The sequence below is a fragment of the Cheilinus undulatus genome, linkage group 2 (assembly GCF_018320785.1).
Source record: "Cheilinus undulatus linkage group 2, ASM1832078v1, whole genome shotgun sequence".
Classification (NCBI taxonomy): domain Eukaryota; kingdom Metazoa; phylum Chordata; class Actinopteri; order Labriformes; family Labridae; genus Cheilinus; species Cheilinus undulatus.
In genome coordinates, this window is record NC_054866.1 from 52,171,395 (window position 1) to 52,183,834 (window position 12,440).

The 12,440-nt window shown below is 37.7% G+C and overlaps 1 protein-coding gene across 4 annotated transcripts; it reads right to left on the bottom strand.

The window, feature by feature from the left end:
- Positions 1 to 1,394: 1,394 nt before the first annotated feature.
- On the bottom strand, positions 1,395 to 5,868 carry LOC121523388 (claudin-4-like). Of its 4 annotated transcripts, none has more exons than XM_041808284.1 (7): positions 5,732 to 5,807; positions 5,380 to 5,518; positions 4,995 to 5,247; positions 3,952 to 4,116; positions 3,748 to 3,829; positions 3,566 to 3,679; positions 1,395 to 1,777 (listed from the first exon to the last, which is right to left on the bottom strand). In XM_041808284.1, the coding sequence occupies exons 3-7, from the start codon at positions 5,209 to 5,211 to the stop codon at positions 1,681 to 1,683; spliced, it is 675 nt and encodes a 224-aa protein (XP_041664218.1). In that variant the 5' UTR covers positions 5,212 to 5,247; positions 5,380 to 5,518; positions 5,732 to 5,807; the 3' UTR covers positions 1,395 to 1,680. The 4 variants fall into 4 exon arrangements, with proteins under 4 accessions (XP_041664218.1, XP_041664209.1, XP_041664201.1 ...); XM_041808275.1 differs by having other exon boundaries at positions 5,376 to 5,518; XM_041808267.1 differs by lacking the exon at positions 5,380 to 5,518 and having other exon boundaries at positions 5,732 to 5,867.
- Positions 5,869 to 12,440: the final 6,572 nt, after the last annotated feature.

Genomic DNA, 12,440 nt, shown 5'->3' on the forward strand with positions numbered 1-12,440 from the left:
TGACATTACTATCTAGAAATCTGTTTTCACTTTGGCATTAAGGAGATTTTTTTGTTTCAAAACCCAAATTATACAGACCATGACTGAAGGGGGTGAATACTTTTATAGACACTTTATCATGTTACTACATCCTACTGATGTTTGATGTTCACCACTTTCACTAAATATTTCATATATTTGGAGTCCAGTGCAGGAGTTTTGGAGTTACTGTTCCTTTCTACATTACAGACATCTTGCTATGCCTGTAGCCCACTTCTCTGGGCCCGAGCTCTTCTGAGATGGATTGAGCTACAGTGGAAAAGTGTGCTGTTGTTGGACAAGTCCACATTTCAAATAATTTTTGGAAATTATAGCCTTAGAATCCTCTGGGCTACAGAGGAGTAGGTCCATCCATACTGTTATCAATGCAAAGTCTAAGCGTCGGTGGTGGTGTAGGGGTGTATAAGTGCCTATAGCATGGGTCACAAGTGCATCAGGTTTAGGAGCAACATCTGCTTCCATCCAGACGAGCAATGCCAAGACACATTCTGCAAGAGTTACAACAGCATGGCTTCACAATGAAAAAGGGCAGGGCCCAGACTGACGTACATGAAGTCCAGGTCCCACATTTGAAATGTAACAGTTGTGTTCTTCAGTCCCAAGAGTGTTATGAGAAGAAAAGGTGGTGGAACACAATGGACAAAATACTGCTGTCCCAGCTTTTTTGGTACATTTTGCATGCATCATAGTTGGAATGTGTGTATACTGATTGTACCTTAAATAAATACATGAATTGATTACGATAATAAAGTTTATCAGTTTGAATGTTAACTTTCCTTCTGCTGTGTTGAGTTTGCTTCTCACTGTTTCAGTTTTTAAAAACATTTTATGCAGCATCCCAGCTTTTTTGGAATTAAGTTTGTACTGTACAAAGTTAATTTAAATGGTAGCCATTTTAACTTGTATGATGCTAAATACTGACCCAGGAAAAGGCATACAAAGGGATCAACATTAAACATTTATTGAGCTGCTATGTGCTTTTTTAAAACTTCATTTTATGAGTTGTTTTTTTTTTTTTTTTTAATGCCATAAAATTCCCATGACCACTTGCTATAATTGTATTTTATCTCAGCTCCTCTGGTGAAACTAGAGAGTGTGATCTGCTGCCCTCTAGTGACACAGACATAAACTGCAGGACCCTGAACACAATTTTAATCTTCAAAGAGGAGTCAGATTGTTTTATGTGACAAAAAAATTTTCCTGAACATTCCATGTATGAAATAATTATGTACCTATTTTTTAAAACATTTTTACTCGTATTCTTGCCTGATGAAATTTTTAATTCAACAGCCATCCAAACTTTGCATTAGAAAAATCAGCACAGACATGAAATAAAAGTGATGAAGTGAGCAAAGAAGAAGAAAGAAACTTTTATTTACAAACCAAAGTCATCAGACTGAAAATCCTAATATGAACAATCAAGGACAGTTTGGAAAGTTTGGAAATATTTTGAATTCTGACCTGCTGAAGTCTCATGAAACATTTTTAGGTTCTTTTTTTTTCAATCAAAATACAAAATACAAATGCAAAATATGTATGAATCAATCAAATTCAGATTTCATGGTTAAAAAAACAGAAAAAGTGTCTGCATGAGTTTGAAATTTGAAAAGATGTCATGATGAGGATATGAGGTGGTGAGGTTCAGACGTAAGCTTTGGAGATGCTGCTGTCGGAGGCTGGAGCCGCTCGGTAGATGCTCTGTCCTTGGCTCGTTGTGGTGAAGTTATACGAAAACTGTCTGCAAGACACAACAGGAGGTTTAAAGAACCACACTTAAAAATTACAACGCAAAAACTCAACACCAGGCAGTGCAGATATATCACATACATATGAGGAAAATGTATTTATCCAAATCTCACTGATTCAACAATGAAACAGAACAGGACTGGACAGCAAAAACACTTACAGTCTACTTAAACTGAGACATATTCAGGAGTGTTTAGACCAGTGCTTCTCAACTGGTGAGTCAGGACCCAAAAGTGGGTCGCAGAGTAGTTTTCAGTGGGTCGCAAATGTGTGTCTGGAAAAAAATGGTGGCTAAGGTCTATAGGTATTTCTCATTTCACAGTTTGGTATCCTTCCTTCCTCCGTTCACGCTGTTTCCTCGTGTCTTGGCTCCACCCAACGAGGAATTGAAAGAGGGATACAAGGAAGAGACAGGAGGAGAAATCCTTCACTTCACAGCGTCAGTCTGAGCGATGTCAGGTACTGACACCCTCATAGCCCAAACATTAGCAGATTATTATTTAAAATAATTTCAAAAACCTTTTTGATGACTCACCATAAAAATGGTTTTAAAAAATAGCAATAAAAGGTATTAAGAAAAGCATTCTTTATTTTACTTATTTGATTATCAGTGGAATGTTTTTGGTTTATAAACTCAACTATCTAATATCATTGTTAAAATCCAAATATATCTAGCCTACAGATCCAGTTTTATTAGCTGATAACTGAGGCTCTCTTTCACACAATCTGTAATCTGATCAATAATCCACCACAGAGCTCTGTGAGTTTGTTGATTTTTTTTTTAGTTAAATAGGAACAATAAACAAACTTCTGTCTTATTGAGGCCGAAATTCTGTAAGATTATATCAACAAATCTATCTTTGTTTAAGGATTTCACTTCAAGAAAATAAGTGCTGTAAGAATATAAACAGTCATGAACCGTTCAGAGGTGTGGCTTTTCAGATGTCGCATCTCCAAACCAATCACGTTGCACCTTTGGTAAAAAGACATCCCTGGAGGATAGACTGGTGTTTCCTCCATCCTCGCCTCCTCCAGGTGTATTTAAGGAATTGGAAGATCCTTCATCATGGCGGAGGGAGAACGATTTCCGGGTCAGTCAGGGAGAGAGGAGGTGAGGATGGGCAAAATTTTGTAACGAGAAGCACCCTATGAAGAGCATGTGACCACACTGTTTATTTTACTTATTTTTATTGTGATAATGGGTACATTTAAATGTTTTACTGAAATTTTAACATATTTATCTCATTTTCTTGTAATAAAAGAGCTGCTTTTACCATGTTAATTAAGGGATTTCTCAAGATCTCTGAAAAATTTGCTAAAATTTACACGTTATTATGGAGAAAGGGGGGTGTAAGACGTGAGTTTTGCCCTGTCTCTTGTTCCTGTCATAAATTCTGTTCAATCCAAGATCTTTAGGGCAACATTTTGATTTATGTAAACGTGCATTGTTGAATATTGTTGGAAATTTGGGTCGTGATTTGACATCACAGATAATGGTGGGTCCTGAGGCTAGAGCAGTTGAGAACCACTGGTTTAGACATTGGAGGCCCCAGTTAAAGACCAATATAAAGCCCTTTTCAAATTTGCTTAAAGCAGCCAAAACAACCTGACATGGGATATAAATGTGGGTAACACCCCACAGACTGAAAGGAAAAAAACCTTTCATAAAATCTAGGAGGATGACTGGATGAAGAACCAATGCATGCAAAAGGAGTGCACGCAAACTGCTGCTGTGTAGCCCATGTGGGCTGCATGTAGTCAGCTGATGCTGAACCCTTACCGTGAAGGGGGGGTGGAGGGCATCTTTTTGTAGGAGCAGCAGAGCATTGATCCTCCCAGCACAGCCAGACACGAAGCTGCCCAGCCCAGGTACAGACCAGTACCCAGCTCGAACCTGCAGCAGTGATACACAGTGAGCATGTGAACGCACACAAACACAGACACACACACAAAAACACTGACCTGACTCCTCCATAGAGCGGGTTGTAGAAGTCATGGATGACTCTGCCGGCGTACCACGACACAGCAATCAGAGTAAAAACACCTATACAGAAACATTTATATTCAAACACATGAGCAATTCTGAGCAACAAAACTACTGGAAACCAGCCTTTTTTAAACACAGATGATCACTGGTGGTGTAAAATCATCTCTGCAGTCACAAACCGGACAGGATGAAGAGGATTCCTCCGGTCAAAACAATCTGGTTTTTGACTTGCTCTGAGGCTCTGCCGATCTTGGTGCACTTTAGTCCGAGCACAGAGACGATGATGGAGGCCAGACTGACCAGTAGGGAGATTATCATCAGAGCTCTGCATGTCTGCAGGTGGACTGAATGCCACGATCAAAAATTACAAATAATACCTTAAAATGGAAACTTTATACATGTTCTAAGTCATTATTAAATACTTGTTTTTTCAAATAATAAAACAACTTCACATGAATAAAGGTTAAAGTTGTTTATTGTGATAAATTAATGCTGTGAGCTATATTGTGCTGTTTCTTCTCATTTCCAAAGGTCTGCTACAATATGGCATGGTATGGCATGGATCGTTGACTGTAATGGTATGTTATGCTATGCTAGGATAATTCATGCTATGCTATGCTATGTTCTGCTATGCTATGCTAATAACTGTTATGACATGCTATGCTCTGCTCTGCTTTGCTATGCTATGCAGTGCTATTGACTGTAATAGTATGGTATGGTATGCTATGCTAATCTATACTATGCTATGGTATTAATTGGTATGGTATGATATGTTATACTATTGACTGTTAGGGTATGCTGTGGTATGCTGTGCTATGCTAACCTATGCTATGCTATGCTATGCTATGCTATTCACTGTTAAGGTATGCTAACCTATGCTTTGCTATGCTCTGCTATGCAGCGCTATTGACTGTTATAGTATTGTTTGCTATGCTATGCTATGCTATGCTATGTTCTGCTATGTTCTGCTATGCTATGCTATTGACTTTGACTTTGTAGTATGCTTTTCTATGCCATAGCATAGCATAGCATACCATATCAATTCAAATCCCCCAGCCTTTAAAGGTAAATTATTGAGAGATCTAGCTTTTGTTTGGGGTTCTACCTCTTACAGAACTCTTTGTTCATGCACACATGGATACATATTAATATTTTCCACCAAGCTCATTTATTCCAATGTCATGTTGACATATTTCCAGTGTGAATGTTGAGCCCTCCTCACCTGGCAGTCCCAGCACCGTCTTGAACCTGCTGCACTGGATTGATCCCATGGAGGTGGCGGCGCAGCTCATCCACAGACCCTCAAACTGCCACTGACTGCTGGTGACTGACTCCACCTGACTCCTCACCTTCCACACCTGGGAGGACGTACAGCTGGACTGCAGGCACCAGGACACCACGCCCAGGAGCAGACCGACGACCTGCAGGCCCACCGCCATGATGATGCGAATCCAAACACACACACCTGGAAACACCTGGAACAACATGGGCAAAACACCAGGACATGACAGAGTCTGATGGATAGTTGTTGGGACATGGAGCTGGAAAATGGTACTTTAAGTTGACCAACTTGCAGTTACACAAAACCTATCTACCTACTTACCTACCGTTCTATCGAGACACAGCAGTACACCATCTCAGTAGCAGCTAATGAATCAGCCATGTGGTCAGTCTTCAATAGCTCTAAGAGTTCAGCATTTGCTAAGTGTTCTCTAGCTCCACCCCCTTGTCCAAATATGGTCATGTCTTTCAAGAAAACCATGATGACAACAGCTGTTATTTTAAACTCAAACTTCACAAAGGCAGTGAAGAAGCCAAAGGTTGATATGAACATTTATACGGTCTGATGTTCCAAACCTCAAAGCTACGTGACAAATCCAGGAAACGGTTTAAAATGCAACACTAAAGACACGACCATCATGTGATATCTCCAATAAACTGTCAGATCGCTGTTCTTACCGTTATCTGAGATTTAAAGTGATTCTGAGCCTCTTCTCTTCAGCCCTGTGTCCGTTTTGTGTCCGATGATGTGGACAGTCTCTGTGAACCTGGTCTGATCCTCTGAGGTCTCCCGCTCTGAGGGGTCAATGAACTCGGACCTCCACTGAACACACACTCATATCGACGTACGTGAATCCCAGGGTTTCACCTCTGTTTGTTAGCAGCAGGTCTCAGGGTCCTCAAAGAACCCCGGCTCACCAGGAAAACACACTTCAGATGATCCAGGCTTTATTTTACTGAGATTATCCCTTTATCTACTCACAAACAAGTGATGTTTAAAACATTTAAAGACACTCAAAATGTTTATTTTATTTTAAATTGGTCACAATCACATCCATGTTGTTTCATTCTTTTAAACCTTTCAGAAGTTCTTTTTGTGTACCCATTTTGCTGTCCTGTGTCTCTTCAGTCACTTTTTCTCACCTTTTTTCTTATTATTTGTGTAAATTTTCATCTTTATGGTAGTTTTTTGCATCTTTGCATTTGTTGTGGATTGGATGTGATTCTGCATCTCTGAGTTGTTGTGTTATCCATGTGTCATTGTGTACAAGCTGAGGTGGGGCTATTAAATAAAGAGACTGTACTCATGAGCTGGCCTGCCCACAGAAGTGGCCCCTGAAAAATCCAGAGAATGGCCCGCCCCATTTTTGATTTATTGATGATATCAATAAATAAATACAAACAGGTATCGCCACTTTCACAACTTTTTCCATCCAGTATTGCCACATCTTTTGGACACTTTTAACTATTTTTGCTGTTTTATACCAATTTGCCAATTTTTTGTTACTCTATCCCATTTTTGCCCTATTTTTTTTCCACTTTTTAAACCACTTTTTGACAGTATTTGCGCATTTTCTCCTCTTTTATTGTCCTTTTTTGCCACTTTTTGCTAATTTCTGCAACATCTTTTTATCTACTTTTTATACAGTTTTATTTACCACTGTTGATCTTCTTTGCCACACAAAAAACTTTGTTGCCACTTTTATCCCATTTTTGCCACATTTTGCCCATTTATGACACTTTTTTAAACCACTTTTTGCCTTTAACTGATATTTGCTGCTTTTTGACATTTTTTGACACTTTTATCCCATTTTAGCCCTTCTTCACCCTTTACTGCCACATTTTAAAAAACACTTTTTTGCCCAGTTCTGCAACATCTTTTTGCCTACAAAGGTTTTTTTTTTTTTTTTTTTTTTTTTTTTAAACCTTGCAAAGCAGATGGATACGCCTGTTTCTATGTTCCTCACTGGTAAATCCATCTTGCAACGCTCCCATCTGAACCGTTTGGGCCCGGTTAGACCAGGGGCAGTACTTTCGGGCGTGGTGGAGTCATGACATAAGCAAGCAGCAACAAGAGGCCAGTGCAATTATGGCGGAAGACATTAGCATGGATGCTGTTAAAGAGCCAGTTTTATCAGACTTGATGACATTTCTTCATTAAAGAAGAACAAAGAACAGCAGTGAGTTGTTTTCAAAAACAACAGAAGTCATGTACTGACATGTCTACAGTCGCCATGGTTCATGTTATGTAGTTCTCTGTGGAGTTTACTCCTCTTTCGTGGCCACGTCACATGTTTTGTTGCTCTGGTTGGCCTGTAAAGATGTGACAGACAGAACATTCATCCAATCACACTCCAAGTTTTTTTCAAAGGCTCTGCCCTTTCCCAAACTCTGTGTACGAGTGGTTTACCTGATGGATGTGTGAAACAATCCATCAGGTGTGTCAGGTTAGTTTTTTGTACATTTTTGCCAGCTTTTGCCACGTATCTTTTTTACCTCTTTTTAGAAAAAAACTTTATTGCAACTTTTATTACGTTTTCACCCATTGACACTTTTTTAAACAACTTTTGCTTTTTTTTGCTCATTTCTGCAACACCTCGCATCTTTTTTGCATACTTTCGCTGCTTTTTTAATTTTTTACATTTTTGCAAGTTTTGCTGCCTTTAACCAATTTAAGCCCATTTTTGCCACTTTTTCTATTTTAGTTTTTGCCACTTTATCACATTTTCTGCCACTTTCCTAACCACTTGTGTCCATTTCTCTAAAATCTTTTGACTACTTTAGCAGCTTTTTAAACATTTTTGCTAGCTTTTGCTGCCTTTAACCAATTTTTGCTGCTCTTTGCCCATCTCTTGTCATTTTTTTTGCCACTTCTTGCTCATTTCCATCACTTTTAACAAGTGTTAATTTTGGCAGCTACTTTTAATTTTAGTCTCAGTTTTAGTCTTTAGATTAAATGCTTTTTAGTTTCAGTCATCTTAATGAAAACTAAACTTTTTTTTTGTCAGTTTTAGTCATCACAGATCTATTTTTGTTAGTCGTAGTCTAGTTTTTTTTTTTTTTTTAAAAGGCTGTCGACAAGCATTTTTAGTCATAGTTTTAGTTGACGAAAATAACAGTTTGTAACTCATTTATGCCATTTTTTAAACAATATTAACCCAGTCTTTCTCTGTTTTAACCATTTTTTGTCTCTTTGCAATTATTCACTTTATTTAAAAAAAAAAAATGGTCTCAGTTCCTTTTATTTATTTTCTGACATCCTGACATTTGTACACATCATGGCCGAGCTATTAAGTCTGATATTAGTTTCCTTATAGTTCAGCGCTCCGTCCACACTGTTACCATGATAAAAAGGTTGTTCTGTTTTAATAAAGGGGTTTACATTTTTAAAAAGTCCCTTTTATACTATAGGTTTACCATAGATAAATTGCTCAGATCTGAACATTTCTTTATTAAAAGGAGGAACAAAGAACCACACTGGACATTTAAATGTCTGAATCTGGATCAGGTTTATTAAATGCAGGAACAAATCATCTAATCCCTGATTTAAAAAGTGGATCTCCAAATCAGGATCCTTTAACCAGGATTAAACCTTTGAACAGCCCAGGCCTGCTGTTGTGGTTGTGAAGAATCTGCTGCATATGTTCCTGCATGTTCTCTGGCTTTATCCAGCCTTCTCTTCAGGACTCTGTCGCTCTACTGAGAGTAGTTACAGTGTTTTTATCAGCTGCTCACAGATCAGAAACTCGCTGTGTTTGTCTCTGACGTTTGTGGACTCTGGACTGTTTACTGAACTGACTCCACGTCTGCAGGTCAGTCTCATCAAACGGTTTAAATCTGGACTTCTGAGGAACTAAAAGAAAAACAAATGTGGTCATACAAACTTAAAATGTTCTTAAGTTCTATCCTATTCAGTGAAGAACACAAGCTGAGGTTTTTTATTATTTTTCAGACCAAAGATTCATGATGTGACCACCAGCGACAGATCGCTCTGCAACATCCTGAGCGCCTGTCAGTCAGAGAAGGAGCCTAAAACCCCGGCGTGACAAAGTCCCAGAGCAGACAAAGCCTGATGATGATGGAGGATGACGATCCTGTTTAAGAGCTCTTGGGGACATTTGCTGTTGTTGTTTTTTCAAATTATTTTATATACAAACCAAAAATATAAATAACACAGGAGCAGTCATTTATTAATTACTGTTGCATTTCAATCCAAAACTTCAACATAACGTTCCTTTAATGTAGAAAACTAAACATACTGTTTTTTTTTTTTTTTTGGAGTATCCTTAACCAAGAAATAGGAGTTTGACTCTCCCTTTAAGACCCTGCATATGAGGACATTACATTTTGGCTTCTGCTGCTGTTGGAAATGCTGAGATCATTGTGTTGAATGTCTGTTGAAGTTTAACTAATCTGCTTGATAATTTGCTGTTAGGGTATTTTGGAGAATTTGCTGGGAAATTATCAGGTATTTTCATGGAGATTTGGGGGATATGTTTGCATATTGAGAATGATTTGGGGAAACTTATTTATTCATTTTTGTAGGAATTTGGAAAATGTATTTGATTTTAACATTTTTAAATTGGAATAAGAATTTGTGAGTATAAGTTGTCCTTTTATATTTTCATGGAAATTTCAGTGAATTTGTCTGGATGTTTCTGTCATTTTCATGGAATTTTGGAGACTGTATTTGTAATTGTTTGTTTAGCATTTGCAAAGAAAATTTAGGGAGGAATTTGCTTGAAATTTTTTTGAACTTTGCATGGAATTTTTGGGGGACTTTTTATTCTAATGTTTGGGCTTTGTGATAAAGTTTCACTGAGGGATTTCTGGACTATTTAAAGACATTTTGGGATAATTTTCACAGAAATTTCTGGCAGTTTCTCTGAAATTTGAGGGAATTTGTTTGGATATTGGAAAGGAAAATTTCCAAGAAATTCCTGTTCAAAGACAGGGTTGATTTTTTTTTTTTTTTTAACTTATCAGACGCTACTTATCCAAAATAAGTGGGAGAAACTAAACGCTTTCCAAACAAAAGCTCAGGTCTCAGGAGGTTAAAGAAACCAGAATCATGAAAATTATCCTGCAAATCTCTGAGGGCAAAACCAACTTTTCTACCCAAAATGAGTAGAAACAGATTTAAAAATCCTAAACATCCTTTTCTTCTTTTTTTTGTTTTTTGAATAAACTTGAACAGAGTCCCTCTGAAAGAAAATACTGGTCTGAAGAGGGACCCAGAAGGGAACCTTGTGGAACACCTCCACAACCATCAGTAGTTTCCTTTGGAGCCATCAGGAAAACCTGCTGCATTTTAGCAAACATTGACAACAATTCTTACTGTTTTCCTTCTTATTTTCCCATGAGAACAGGCCGGCACAATCTTGTTCTCACCAAAGGACTTGATTTAAACTATTCCTGCAACCTGTTATCATTATTGTAGCTAATATGTACAAATCTAATTTTGAAAACCACAAAGGAAACGGAGCTTCACGCCTCTCCTTGAGAGGTGCCCGGGGTGCCTGAACCACAAGTTTGAAACCAATGACCTACATCTGGGTTCTTACACACTTTAACAATAGAATTAAAGGCGTTTTAAAGTCCTGAGCTGAGAAAAATTCATACCATTTTATGTGCGGTCTAAAATGACAAGCGTGAGATTTCTGGGTACACTGGACAGAGCTGAACGATCTGGTTTAATGCAGCGTTAATAGAAGGTCAACTGATACAGGACAGAGAGATTTTGGTTATACAAAACTATATTTGATGATTTCAGGCACAATTAATGCCTTTTTCTATCAGTATAAAGAATAGTGATATTCATCAGAACATATGTAAAAAGAATTTACTTAAAAAAAGATTAAAATCAAATCAAAGGGTGGAAAACAGAGACTGGATGGAGACACATTTTAGTCAAAGATATTCTCTAAAATTTAAAGCCACTCACTGGTAAAAATAAGACTTTTTATGGTCTTGATTTTAAAATCCCAATCATGGGATTTCAATGACATTTCAAATAAAAAAAAAAAAGACATTTGGTGGAAGTTTTGATAGTTTGCCCCGAGGAAAACGTCTGGTGTAAATGTCTAGTTTATAAGCAGCAGTCTCCATAATGTGCAGTTTCTCTGCAGCTGTTCTGGTCTTATGGTGGCACAGTTTATGAGCATCTATTAGATAAAATATGGTAGTCTAGCTCATCCTGCTGTGTTTGTTGTCAGACACTTACAGATTACTGTCCTACACTGAACATTCATCATTAACTGAGGGGTGTTTTCAGTCAAACCCTTAGGGGAGGCTGTGAACATTTTATGTATTTTTTATTCTTCATTTTTTGATAATTATGGCTGTGTTTATGTGGCGTGAATTCTGGCAAGATTACTTTTATTTGATCTTGTTATTTCCAGCTGAGCTACTACAGTTAGTCTAAAATACACTGTTAACAAGCGAAAGTCACACTGGAGCTGTTAAGAGCAAAAAATACCCCATTGAAACCCATTCAAACTACAGTTTTTGATCTCACTTCCATTAGCGCACAATACATGCAATTTATTATATCTGGGTGTTAATCTGGGCTTTTGCTTGGAGTTGATCATTTATACTACTCTCCACCAGAGGGCATCCTTATGCCCATAATTGGCATATGGAGAAAAAACATGCTAAAAAAGAAAAAATTAATAATGCTTATGATTCAATGCTGCTGCTAATCATTGACATATCGCAGGCTGTAATAATTCAACAAAAAAAAAAAAAAAATGTAAAGGGTTAAAATCATAAATTTAAAAAATCATAAATATTCAATATCAATAATTAAGTCTATTATAGGTGAAAAAATAGCTAAATCATAGTAAAATAAAATAGTAATGTATATTATTTCTAAAGCTACCGTATGAAAAGCACTTTTGTGCCCAGCAGCTCGAGTGTCAGTATTTGACATTGCACAAAATAATAATGCATAAAAATTACTGCTGGGGCGCAGGTGGTTTACAACGTGCCTCATGTATGCAGTCTGTCTAGGTTCAGATCTGGTCTGTGGCGCTTTCCTGCATGTCTCTCCCAAGCGCTCTCATCCCTGTTTCTGATTCTGTCCACTGTCCTCGCTATCTCCATCTTTAGAGGACATATACAACACACACTGCCTAAGGAGAGCCCACAGCATCCTCAGAGACCCATCCCACCCTGGTCACCATCTGTTTGAACTGTTGCCCTCAGGGAGGCGCTTCAGGACTATCAAAGCCAAAACAAACAGACTGAAAACAGTTTTTACCCCAGAGCCGTCATTGCACTAAATTCTGCACAATCCTGAACACTTACAATCCTGTTTTTACTGGTTTTTAAACATTTTATATTATATATTTCTCTTATATTTCTTATTGCCTTTTTTTTAACTTAT